We start from the raw sequence: 12716 nt of genomic DNA on the forward strand, positions 1-12716 counted from the left end.
CCGCACAAAGAGGCCCCGGCCGAGCCTCCCGATTTTCCCGGACATGCCCAGCTTTTGGGGATTTCCCCCCGGACGGGGATTTGAGCCCCCAAAAGCCGGACATGTCCGGGAAAATCCGGACGTATGGTAACCCTACCACAATGCCCTGCAGTGCCCCCCCCCCCCCCGTGACACCATAGCTCCCACAATGCCCTGCAGTGCCCCCCCCGTGACACCATAGCTCCCACAATGCCCTGCACCGTAGGGTGACCAGATGTCCCGATTTTATAGGGACAGTCCCGATTTTTGGGTCTTTTTCTTATATAGGCTCCTATTACCGCCCCCCCATCCCGATTTTTCACATTTGCCGTCTGGTCACACTATGCAGTGCCCCCCCCCCGACACCACAGCCCCCACAATGCCCTGCGCTGCCCCCCGTGACACCATAGCTCCCACAATGCCCTGCAGGGGTGGAGGGTGCTGGGTGCGGGGCGGGGGGGAGGTGGTGGGAGGTGCGGGGGGGGGGTCAGGGAGCTGTGGGGGCGGGGCGGGGGGAGGTGGTGGGAGGTGCCGCGGGCTGGGGGGGGTCAGGGAGCTGTGGGGGCGGGGCGGGGGAGCTGTGGGGGCGGGGCGGGAGGCGCCGCGGGGGGGCGGGGAGCTGTGGGGGCGGGAGGTGCTGTGGGGGCGGGGGGGAGGTGCCGCGGGGTGGGGGGAGCTGTGGGGGCGGGGCGGGAGGTGCTGCGGGGGGGTCAGGGAGCTGTGGGGGCGGGGCGGGGAGCTGTGGAGGCGGGGCGGGAGGCGCCGCGGGGTGGGGGGGCGGGGCGGGAGGTGCCGCGGGGGGGCGGGGAGCTGTGGGGGCGGGAGGTGCTGTGGGGGCGGGGGGGAGGTGCTGCGGGGGGGTCAGGGAACTGTGGGGGCGGGGCGGGAGGTGCCGCGGGGGGGCAGGGAGCTGTGGGGGCGGGGCGGGGGGGAGGTGCCGCGGGGGGGCGGGGAGCTGTGGGGGCGGGGCGGGGGGAGGTGCCGCGGGGGGGCGGGGAGCTGTGGGGGCGGGGCGGGAGGTGCCGGGGGGGGCGGGGAGCTGGGGGGGCGGGGCGGGAGGTGCCGCGGGGGGGCGGGGAGCTGTGGGGGCGGGGCGGGGGGGAGGTGCCGCGGGGGGGTCAGGGAGCTGTGGGGGCGGGGGGGGAGGTGCCGCGGGGGGGGCGGGGAGCTGTGGGGGCGGGGGGGGAGGTGCCGCGGGGGGGCGAGGCGCTCCTGGGGGCGGGGGCCGGGCCGGGCGCTTCCTGGGCGGGCGCTACGGGCTCCTGCCGGACTCGCCATGGCCGGGGCCCGGCTGCTGCTGGCGCTGGCCTTGGCCTGGCTGGTGCCGCTGGCCCGGCTCGGCTCGGCCCGGCTCGGCGCGGGGGGCTCGGTCCCGGGCCCGGCCCCGCTGGGGGAGCAGCTGGCGGCCGCGGGGGCGCGGTTCGGCTGGAGGAACCTGAGCTGCTCCGCCTGCCGCGTCCTCTTCTCCGCCATCGACCTGGGCGTGCAGGTAGCGCCCCGGCCCCTCACCGCCGCCTCGGGCCTGGCAGCGTCTTCCCCGCCCCGCCCCCGCCGGACGCCTGGGTTCCTCTTTGCTCTGGGAAGGGAGGGGGGCTGGGGGGGTTAGAGCAGGGGGGCTGGAGCCAGGACGCCTGGGTTCTCTCCCCGGCTCGCGTGACCCGGGGCTGGGAGCCAGGACGCCTGGGTTCTCTCCCCGGCTCGCGTGACCTGGGGCTGGGAGCCAGGACGCCTGGGTTCTCTCCCCGGCTCTGGCGCTAGCGTCCTGCGCGGTGTGAGGTGCCCGTCTCCGCTGGGGCACGAGATACTCACAATCGCCCCCCAGGCTTGGCAGCCTGCTGCATTTGGGCCCTGGGATCAGGACCCCCTGCCCGCCTCACTGGCCCCCGCCGGCCCCCCAGTGTCTGCTGGGAACGGGCTGCTGCACGGGACAGGGCCGGGCACCTCAGGGCCTGTGGGTCTGTGGCCGAGCCATGAACTGAACCCAGCGGTCCCCCCCCCCCCCCCAGCTGCCCCCCTGGAGCTGAGGCTGGCAGGCTGGTGGGAGAGCAGGGCAGAGTTAAGGGTGTCTACCTGCCTGGTCCCCCACAGCAGGGTTGTATCCCAGCACACCGGCCCTGGCACAGGGTGGGCAGCATGGCCCTCACGGGTCCTGGGTCCTGCCCCAGCAGCAGAGAAATTCTGGGCCCAGCTGCCAGGACAGTTGCCCAGAGCCCTTCGTGCCCTGAGTGTATCGACCCCCATCCTGCAGCTGCCAGACCCCCGAGCCCCTCGGGGGGTCCCCTGCCCCCCCTAGCTGGTCCAGCCCCAGTGCGGTGTCTGCAGGATGGGGCAGGACCCTTGGCTCGGCCTCCTCGCTTGTCATGATGGTGCGCCCCCCCCGCGCCTGCGGGTGGCTGGCCCCATTGGTGCTGGGCTGACCTCTGTGGTCCTTGTCAAGGGCAGAGATACTCACAATCGTCTGATACTCACTGACCCGCTCAGCCCCACCCACTCCTGTGCCCCCCGCTCTCAGCACGGCCCCAGGGCTGATGTCTGGGGTGCCTTGAGCAGAGATGCCAGGGCTGCGGGCACGTCCGGCGAGGAGCCAGCCCTGGGTCGGTGTGTGGGGGCGGGACTGGGTCACAGCGCCTGGGCTGCGGGCAGAGTCCAAGTGCAGAGGGAGCCTAGTGGGGGTTAAAGGAGGCTTGGCATGACCCCCCCCCCGGCTTGGCACATGCGCCCCCCAGCCTGGCGCTGCCCCGCCCCCCCCCCCCCCCCGGTGCTGCCCCTGACGCCGTGGCATGTTGCAGATGCAGACGAACGAGGCGCGCATCGAGCGCCTGGCGGTGAGTGTGTGCACGGAGCTGAGGCTGGCGCGGCGGGAGATCTGCCAGGACGCCGTCCGGCTCTTCGAGAAGGACGTGGTGTCGGCCTGGGTGCGCTCGGTGCTGCGCCCGGCCGAGATCTGCGGGCTGCTGGTGGGCGCCCGCTGTGGGCACTGGGACATCCTCTCCGACTGGAACGTGACGCTGCCCAGCACGCCCAAGCCGCCGGTCGTGCCGCCCGCGCCCCCCCCACCCGGCGCCCCCACCGCCCGCCTGCTCTTCCTCACCGACCTGCACTGGGACCAGGCCTACACGCCGGGCAGCGACCCGGCCTGCAAGGACCCGCTGTGCTGCCGGGGGGGGCGGGCGCAGGGCCCCTCCCACGCGGGCGCCGGCTACTGGGGCGAGTACAGCAAGTGCGACCTACCACTGCACACCATTGAGAACCTGCTGCAGCACCTGGCGCGCGGCCCCCCCTTCCAGCTGGCCTACTGGACGGGCGACCTGCCCGCCCACGACGTCTGGCAACAGAGCCGCGCCGACCAGCTCCGGACCCTGCGCACCCTCAGCACCCTGCTGCGGAAGTACCTGGCGCCCCTGCCCGTCTACCCCGCCGTGGGCAACCACGAGGCCTCGCCGGTCAACGGCTTCCCCCCGCCCTACGTCCACGGCAACCAGTCCTCGGCCTGGCTCTACGGCGCCATGGCCGAGGCTTGGGAGGGCTGGCTGCCCCCCGAGGCGCTGGAGACCCTCAGGTGGGGTTGGGGCACGGGGTGGGTGAGCCGGGGTGTGGGGCAATGGAGGGCATGGAGAGGCAGGGACCTGGCTAGGGTAGGGGAGGTGGGGGGCTGACAGCACTGGTCTGGGGGGCTTGGTGAGGCGGGTGGGGGGGCTGGTGAGGGAAGGGGGCCAGGCAGGCAGGGCCCCGGGGGCTGGAGGAGGTGGGGGGGGCTATTCCCAGAGGTGGGGGACTGGGGAAGGCTGGTACCCAGGTGGGCAGGGCCCCGGGGGCTGGGGGAGGCGGTGGGGGGCTGGCACCCAGGCGGGCAGGGCCCTGGAGATGGGGAGGGGCTGTTCCCAGAGGTGGGGGACTGGGGGAGGCTGGCCCCCAGGTGGGCAGGGCCCCGGAGGCTGGGGGGGCTGGCGAGGGAAGGGGGTAGGCGGGCAGGAGGAGGCTGTGGGGGGCTGCTGAGGGAAGGGGCGGGAGGAGGCTGTGGGGGTCTAACTGGCGAGGGAAGGGGGCAGGAGGAGGCTGTGAGGGGCTGCCGACCGAAGGCGGGGGAGGAGGCGGGGGCTGGCGAGGGAAGGGGCAGGAGGCTGTGAGGGACTGGCTGGCGAGGGAAGGGGGCAGGAGGAGGCTGTGGGGGGCTGGCTGGCGGGGGAAGGGGGGCAGGAGGAGGTGGGGCTGGCGAGGGAGGGGAGGGGGCAGGAGGCTGTGGGGGACTGGCTGGTGAGGGAAGGGGGCAGGAGGAGGCTGTGGGGGGCTGGCTGGCGGGGGAAGGGGGCAGGAGGAGGTGGGGGCTGGCTGGCGGGGGAAGGGGGCTGGCGGGGGAAGGGGGCAGGAGGCTGTGGGGGGCTGGCGAGGGAGGGAAGGGGGCAGGAGGAGTTGGGGGGCAGGCCCCCCGCCCAGGGTCTCATGGCTCCCCCCCCCCAGGCTCGGCGGGTTCTACACCCTGCGGCTCCGGCCCGGCCTGCGGCTCGTCTCCCTCAACATGAACTTCTGCTCCGAGGCCAATTTCTGGCTCCTGATCAACGCCACCGACCCGGCCGGGCAGCTGCAGTGGCTGGTGGGCGTCCTGCAGGCGGCCGAGGGGCAGCAGGAGAAGGTGAGGGGCTGGGCCCGGGGCTGCCCCCTTTCTGCCCCACGGCTGGGGCAGGCGATGGGGGGCCACTCTCCCTCCCCCCCCCCCCAGTGCTGCCAGAGTCACTGCCGGGCCCCCCTCCCTCAGCCCACACACCCCCCCTCCCGGAGGGGCCAACCGGGGCTGGGGTCTGGCAGGGCCCTTTGCTGTTCGGCACCAGCCGCCTCCCCCCCCCATGGGGTGGGGGTCACTGTTCCCCGGGGGTGGGGGGGCACTGTGGAGGGGTCCCTGTCTGTGCTCCCGGGACTGGGGGGTTTCTGGGGGGGTCCCTGTTCCAAGGGGGGCACTGTTGGAGGGTCCCTGGGGTTTCTGGGGGGGGTCCCTGTTCCAAGGGGGGCACTGTTGGGGGGTTTCTGGGGGGGTCCCTGTTCCAAGGGGGGCACTGTTGGGGGGGGTCCCTGTTCCAGGGGGGCGCTGTGGGGGGGTCCCTGTCTGTGCTCCCGGGGGTGGAGGGGGGGTTCCTGTTCCAGGGGGCACTGTGGGGGGGTCCCTGTCTGTGCTCCCGGGAGTGGAGGGGGGTTCCTGTTCCAGGGGGCACTGTGGGGGGCCCTGTCTGCTCCCGAGGGTGGAGGGGGGTCCCTGTCTGCGCCGTTCCCGCTCACGCTTGTTGCCGCCCCAGGTGCACATCATTGGGCACATCCCCCCCGCCCACTGCCTGAGGAGCTGGAGCTGGAACTATTACCGCATTGTCAACAGGTGAGCCCCGCCTGGACGCCTGGGTTCATGCATGCCCCCTCCAGGGCTCAGAACCTCCTGACCAGCCCCTCCCAGAGCCACCAGACCAGCCCCGTGTCCCATGGCATGGGCCAGACCTGGGGTCCCGTCTCCTGGGCCGGCCATGCGGCCTCTGGCCCCAGCTGCCTGGGTCCCCCCCGAGCTCTGCCCAGCGCGTCCAGCTGAGAGACCCTGGGGAGCCGTGGGGACCCCCAACAGCGGGTTTACCAGTCGCCTGGCCCCCAGCCACGCTGCCTCGGCTCCGTCTCTGCCCGCGTGCCCCAGGGCGACGTCGCTCGTAACCCTCCCAATCCAACCCCAACCCCGCCGGGGCCTTCGCTCTGCTCCCTGGGGGTGTCTCCAGACCCTTCCCCCGCCCGGGGGGCCTGGCCGCCCCCACAGGGACTGTGGCTCCGAGGGCAGGGGTGGGTGCCCGCAGCTCCAGTGCCAGCCAAGGGTGCTGGGCTCGGGCCTAGGCGCTGGGAGGTGCTGGCGGCCCAGGGTTGGGGTGCACAGAGCTCCTGGAGCCGCTGGACACAGCAGGGCTGGGCTCAGCCCCCCACGGGCACGGCGGCGCCAGTTCCTGCCCGTGCCAGCTGCGGGGCCCCGCGGTGAGCCGCCCGGCCCCCTGACGCCCGTCTCCGCCCATGGCAGGTTCGAGGGCACCATTGCTGCGCAGTTCTTCGGGCACACGCACGTGGACGAGTTCGAGATGTTCTACGACGAGGAGACGCTCTCGCGCCCCGTCTCCGTGGCTTTCGTGGCCCCCCAGCGTCACCACCTACATCAACCTCAACCCCGGTGAGTCCAGCCCCGGCGTTGCGGCCGGCCCCAGCCAGGCCCCCGCTGTGCCGCAGGGGGTGACGCTCTGCCCTCCCCCCCCCCCCCAGGCTATCGCGTCTACCAGCTGGACGGCGACTACCCCGGCAGCTCCCACATGGTCCTGGATCACGAGACCTTCATCCTGAACCTGACGGAGGCCAACGCGCTGGGGGGCCGAGCCGCGCTGGCAGCGCCTGTACCGGGGCCCGCCAGGCGTACGGGCTGCCCAGCGTCTTCCCGGCCGACTGGGACGGGCTCCTGCGGCGCTTCCAGGCTGACGAGCGGCTCTTCCAGCACTTCTGGTTCCTCTTCCACAAGGGCCACCCGCCCCGGGAGCCCTGCCGCGAGGCCTGCAAGGCGGCTCTGCTCTGCGCCCTGCGCTCCGGCCGCTCCGCCGACCCCAGCCTCTGCCGTGCTCTGCGCCCCCGACTGCCCTTCGCCCACATCCAGGCCCTATGGCGCCAGCGGCGGCTGTGCTGAGCCGGGACTCGGGCAGGCGGGGGCTGAGCCAGGCTGTGGGGGGGGGCTGAGCCGGGACTCGGGCAGGCGGGGGCTGAGCTGGGCTGTGGGGGGGCTGGGCCGGGACTCAGGGAATGGGGCTGGGCAGGGGCTGGGACTTGGCCGGGTGGGGGCTAAGCCAGGCTGGGGGGGGTGGTGAGCTGGGCGGGGCTGGGGCTGGGCTGGGATTCGGGGAGGGGCTGTGCCGAGCCAGGACTCGGGCAGGCGGGGGCTGCAGAGGCTTCGCCGCCTGGATGGGGTGGGGCTGGTGCCTCCAGCCCCTCAATAAAAGGAGACGAAGAAGGATGTGTTGTTGGTGCTGGGGGGTGGTGAGCTGGGCTGGGACTCGGCGAGGTGTTGTGTCGAGCCGGGACTCGGGTGGTTGGGGGCTGAGCCAGGATGGGGGGGGTGACCTGGGGGTGCGGGGGGTTGGGCTGGACTCGGGGAGGGGGGCTGGGCTGGGACTCGGGGAGGGGGGCTGGGCAGGGGCTGGGACGGGGACGGGGGACTGGGCTGGGACTCGGCGAGGTGCTGTGTCGAGCGGGACTCGGGCGGGGCGGGGGCTAAGCCAGGCTGGGGGGGGGGGTGAGCTGGCTGGGGCTGGGCTGGGACTCGGGGTGGGGCTGTGCCGAGCCGGGACTCGGGCGGGCGGGGGCTAAGCCAGGCTTGGGGGGGGGGGTGAGCTGGGCGGGGCTGGGGCTGGGCTGGGACTCGGGGTGGGGCTGTGCCGAGCCGGGACTCGGGCGGGCGGGGGCTAAGCCAGGCTGGGGGGGGGGGTGAGCTGGCTGGGGCTGGGGCTGGGCTGGGACTCGGGGAGGGGCTGTGCCGAGCCGGGACTCAGGACAGGGGGGCTGCAGAGGCTTCGCGGCCTGGGCAGGGTGGGGCTGGTGGCTCCGGCCCCTCAATAAAAGGAGACGAAGACGGACGTGGTGTTGGTGCTGGGGGGGCAGAGCCGGGGCTGCTGCTGCCCAGACTTCCTGGCGTTCTCGGCCACGGCGTCCGTCCAGCTGGGCACAGCCTGGCCCCAGGGCGCCCCGTCCCCTGGGCCCCTCTGCAGGATCGGGCCCCTCCCCTGCCCAGCCAGTGATGGGGGCGGGCAGTGGGGGCCATGTCTGGCCAGATTCAGCCCAGGAGTTGCTGCACACCCCCCCCCCCCCCGGGCGGCGCACAGAGCGAGCTGGGGCGGGCGGGCAGGACGGTTTATTAACGAGTTTGTACAACACCCACCTCGTGACAGCGGCTCCCCGGGCCACGCCCCTGGCCCCCAGCACTAACCAGCGGGTCCCAGGCCGGGGGAGGGGCTGAGCCAGGGTCCCCACCAGGGCCCAGCCCAGGCGCCGTGGGCAGAGGCCGGGGCACCGCGTGCAGGGGGGGTCTCACGGCGTCTGCGCCCCGAGGCGTTGGGGGTTTCAGGCTGCCTAGCAGGGTGCGGACACCCCTGCGGACGGTGGAGCCCACGCGCTGGGCCATGGAGTCTGCGGGCGGCGCCGGCAGGCAGGAGCTGGGGGCCTGGGGCCGGGCGTCGAGGCACTTCTGATACCGCAGCTGTGGGGAGACGGGGTTACCAGCGGGGGAGAGTGGGGAGCAGCCCCCCCAGAAACACCCCACCCACAGCCCTCCCCCTGCCACCCAGAGGGAGGGGGGCATGACCCCTGCAGCCCGTGGGTCCCAGGGTGAGAAGGGCAGGGATGGGGCAGACCCCACGTGCACGGTCCTGGGGGGGGGGGAGGGCAGGGCCCAGGTACAGTGCCCCATGAGTCGGGGGCAGGGCCAGGGTGATGGGGAGCAGGACCTCGTGGGTGGGGGGCAGGGATGGGTTAATTGGGGGCAGAGGGAGGGGGGGCAGGGCCCCAGGGGGCAGGGACAGGAGGGCCGGACCCCAGGGGTTCGGGGGCTCACCATGCAGGCGGCCTGCAGGGCCTCGCTGAGCCCGGCAGCGTTGGGCTGGCACCAGAGCATGTGGCAGTGGAAGGCGCCCGGGGGGCAGGGACAGGGCCCTGGGGGGCAGGGATGGGACAATGGTGGGCAGGGGGTCGGGGGGCTCACCATGCAGGCGGCCTGCAGGGCCTCGCTGAGCCCAGCGGCGTTGGGCTGGCACCAGAGCATGTGGCAGCGGAAGGCGCCCGGGGCGCTGGCCGTGATGAAGGCGAAGGAGCGAACGTCCCGGCCCACGCCCATGAAGGAGAGAAACCGCACCCGGCACTCGCACAGCACAGCCTCCGTCTGGGGGGAGAGCGGGGATCAGGAGCCGGAACCCCCCACGGCTCCAGGAACACCCCCCCCCCCCCACGGCAGGGCTCCCGGAAACCGCCTCCCCCCAGGACTCCTGGGACCCCCCCACACACACGGCTCCCAGGAAACCCCCCCCCGTGGCATCTGTCTCATAACCCCCCCCCCACGGCATGGCTCCTGGAAACCCCCCCCGGCTCCTGGAAACCCCTCCCACCTGCACGGCACATGTCCTGGAACCTGCCCCCCCCACACGGCTCCCAGGAAACCCCCCCCCCATGGCATCTGTCTCATAACCCCCCCCCAACGGCACGGCTCCCGGGAAACCCCCCCCCCCATGGCATCTGACTCATAAACCACCCCACCCCACGGCACGGCTCCTGGAAACCCCCCCGGCTCCTGGAAACCCCTCCCACCCGCACGGCACATGTCCCGGAACCTGCCCCCCCCCCCCACAGCTCCCAGGAAACCCCCCCCCATGGCATCTGTCTCATAAACCCCCCCCCAACGGCACGGCTCCTGGAAACCCCCCCGGCTCCTGGAAACCCCTCCCAACCGCACGGCGCATGTCCTGGAACCTGCCCCCCGCCCACGGCTCCCAGAGGCCCCCCCCCCCGGCACGTGTCCGGGGGAACCCTTCCCCCATGGCCTGGCTCCTGGGAGGGGAGCAGGGGGTGGGAAACCCCCCACGGCACGGCTCCTGGGGCCAGCAGTGGCACAGCACCAGGGGGTGAGCCGGGAGGCCTGTGCCTGTGAGCCTGGAGCTGGGGCATCTGCACCAGGAGACGGACCCTGCCCCAAACAAGGGGGCCCTGACCCCAGGTTGTGGGGGGTAGGAGTGGCTGAGCGAGACTTCAGGCCCGAGGGAGCAAATGGGTCTGGCATTTGCAAGGGGAGATAAGGGCTGCATGTGCCATGGTGCCCACCCCGCGGTGGGGGGCCTGAGGAGATGGACTCTGGTGGGAACAGTATGTGCCTCAGTTTCCCCACGTGTTAGTCAAGTACTGAGGCGGTGGGACCAGGGGGTGTGATTGTCGCAGAGACCCTAGAGGGCAGGTGGGACTGCTGACGGGCTGCAGAGAACGGCCGACACTCGTAGCCTGGCAGCTGCTGGCTGGGCCCCCCCTCTGCAAGGAGCAGGGGGCGGGTTGGTGCAGCCCAGGAGACCGGCTGGACCCGGAAAGGGACAAAGGACGAGGAGGGCAACGGGCGTGATGGAGGCCGGGCAGCTGGAAGTGAGTCAGTCCCCTGGTTGGGGACTCAGGTGGAGGGCCCAGGGCCCTGCCCCCCCCCCCCCCCCCGCCCCCGATGGACTTTGCCGAAGGTCCCTGATCTCGGTGTTACCAAGCTCTGTTCTACACTGGGTAAAGAGCTTGCACCGTACAGTCCCCTGGGACTCATGGCTCACACCCCGTAGGGGGCAAGGCTGGGGGGCTGGGACACTGGCTGGGGCCTCTGTTGTTGGTCGATGTGGCTCCGGTAAAGCACTCAGGTGGATGTGTGGCGCCACCTGCTGTTGTGTTGGGCGATAACAGGGCCCAGAGGGGCTCGCTGTGGGTCACCAGCAGAGCTGGGGGAGGGGGCAACCCAGCTGAACGGTTTGGGGGCACAGCGGTTCCAAGGGGTCTCACCAGCATGTGGATGATGCTGAGCGGGGGAGGGGTGGGAGGTCTCACCTGCGCGTGGGTCACGCTGAGCGTGGCAGGGGCCACGTGGACGTGGCTTGGGGTCCAGTGGTCCCGGCTGGGGGCTGCCAGCGCCGAGTCCAGGGCCGCGTTGATCACGTCCATGCCTGGGAACAGGCCAAGCACAGCGGCCGTCAGGCCCTGCCCTGACTCCCAGGAGCCATGGGGTGACCCCTGCCCCACTCCCCCACCCGGGCCAGCCCCCAGCCATTAACCCTTGTGGATAGGAGCCCCCCAGTCTCCCGCGGGCCGTACCCACAGGCCGGGCAACAGGCGCGCTGCCCAGGTAGGACACCTGGAACTTCTGCACCAGCTCCGTCTTGGGGGCCGGGAACTCCACTGCAAAGAGAGACGGGGGTCAGTCTGGGCTGGCAAAGCCGCATGGCCCCCCCCCCAGCCCCCCTAGCACCCCAGCCCCCTACCCAGCCTGGCCCCACCCTGCCCCCTACTGCCCTGCCCCCTCGCCCAGCCTGGCCCCACCCTGTCCAGCGCAGTTCTTGTCCGCCTGTCCAGTGTCCCCCCCCACAGCCCAACGGGCAGGTTTTTTGCCTTCACTCCAGAGAGAGATGCCCCCCCTTTAACCCCTCCCCCCTGTGCCCCATGACCCTGCCCCGAACCCCACCCTATGACCCCCCAGTTCCCCATGACCCCGCCTGGCCCAGCACCTGTGTCCCCACCCAGCCGTGAGGCCCCCAGTGCCCCCCGCTACCTTGGAAGGGAATTTCCACCATCTTGGCGGGCTCCAGCGCCAGGCCGGTCACCAGGGCCCGGGTGTTCTGCCGCTGCACCAGCATCTAGGGGAGCCGGGGGTCACAGCATGGCCGGCTGTAGGGGCCCGCCTCCGACCCCCCCCCCGGGCACCGTGTCCGCCCCCCCCCAGCACCGCGACCCCCCTGGCACCGTGTCCGGCCCCCCCCCAGCACCGTGACCCCCCCCGGCACCGTGTCCAGCCCCCGCGGCAGCACGACCCCCCTGGCACCGTGTCCGCCCCCCCCAAACACCGCGACCCCCCTGGCACTGTGTCCGGCCCCCCCCCAGCACCGTGACCCCCCTGGCACCGTGTCCGCCCCCCCAACACCGCGACCCCCCCGGCACCGTGTCCGCCCCCCCCAGCACCGTGACCCCCCGGCACCGTGTCCAGCCCCCCCGGCAGCACGACCCCCCTGGCACCGTGTCCGCCCCCCCCAACACCGCGACCCCCCTGGCACTGTGTCCACCCCCCCCCAGCACCGTGACCCCCCTGGCACCGTGTCCGCCCCCCCCAACACCGCGACCCCCCTGGCACTGTGTCCGGCCCCTCCCCAGCACCGTGACCCCCCTGGCAACGTGTCCGGCCCCCCCCGGCAGCGCGACCCCTCCGGCACCATGTCCGGCCCCCCCCAACACCGCGACCCCCCCGGCACCGTGTCCGCCCCCCCCCCCAACACCGCAACCCCCCCGGCACTGTGTCCAGCCCCCCTGGCACCGCGACCTCCCCCCGGCACCGTGTCCGGCCCTCCAAGCACCATGTCCACACCCCCCCTAGCACTACACCGCGCCTGGCCCCTCCGCCCCGGCTGGGCGATGGGGGGGAGGTTCAGGGGAGGTTCGGGGGGGCCCGGGGGGGGTATCACCTGGGAGCAGACGGCCTGCAGGCTGGTGGCAATGGGGGGCAGGTTCCGGGGGGTTTCAGGGGGCCCGGAGAGGTCGGGGGGGTCTCACCTGGGAGCAGACTGCCTGCAGGCTGGTGGCAATGGGGGGCAGGTTCCGGGGGGTTTCAGGGGGCCCGGGGAGGTCGGGGGGGTCTCACCTGGGAGCAGACGGCCTGCAGGCTGGTGGTGATGGGGTGGAGGTTCACGGGAGGTTCAGGGGAGCCCGGGGGGGTCTCACTTGGGAGCAGACGGCCTGCAGGCTGGTGGCGATGGGGGGAGGTTCGGGGGGTCTCACCTGGGAGTAGACGGCCTGCAGGCTGGTAGCGATGGGGGGGAAGTTCAGGGGAGGTTCGGCGGAGCACGGGGAGGTCTCACCTGGGAGCAGACGGCCTGCAGGCTGGTGGCAATGGGGGGGAGGTTCGGGGGGGTCTCACCTGGAAACAGATGGCCTGC

At 72.9% G+C, this 12716-nt stretch overlaps 2 protein-coding genes across 2 annotated transcripts in view; one reads left to right on the top strand and one right to left on the bottom strand.

Moving 5' to 3' along the window:
* Positions 1–1233: 1233 nt before the first annotated feature.
* On the top strand, positions 1234–6769 carry SMPD1 (sphingomyelin phosphodiesterase 1). The gene is given in 9 exon segments (XM_065581926.1): positions 1234–1507; positions 2808–3577; positions 4477–4648; positions 5304–5380; positions 6053–6164; positions 6166–6199; positions 6289–6389; positions 6391–6423; positions 6425–6769. Coding segments are annotated over 9 exon segments (1788 nt in total). The 5' UTR covers positions 1234–1294; the 3' UTR covers positions 6701–6769.
* Positions 6770–7903: 1134 nt separating this feature from the next.
* APBB1 (amyloid beta precursor protein binding family B member 1) overlaps positions 7904–12716 on the bottom strand; it is a 39957-nt gene continuing 35144 nt past the window's right edge. The window contains 6 exon segments of the mRNA XM_065581928.1: positions 7904–8124; positions 8126–8263; positions 8765–8941; positions 10624–10739; positions 10888–10971; positions 11342–11426. Of these exon segments, the coding sequence (XP_065438000.1) occupies positions 8095–8124; positions 8126–8263; positions 8765–8941; positions 10624–10739; positions 10888–10971; positions 11342–11426 (630 nt within the window). The 3' untranslated portion in view covers positions 7904–8094.

This window comes from Chrysemys picta, chromosome 1 (assembly GCF_011386835.1).
Source record: "Chrysemys picta bellii isolate R12L10 chromosome 1, ASM1138683v2, whole genome shotgun sequence".
In the NCBI taxonomy this organism is placed as follows: Eukaryota; Metazoa; Chordata; order Testudines; family Emydidae; genus Chrysemys; species Chrysemys picta.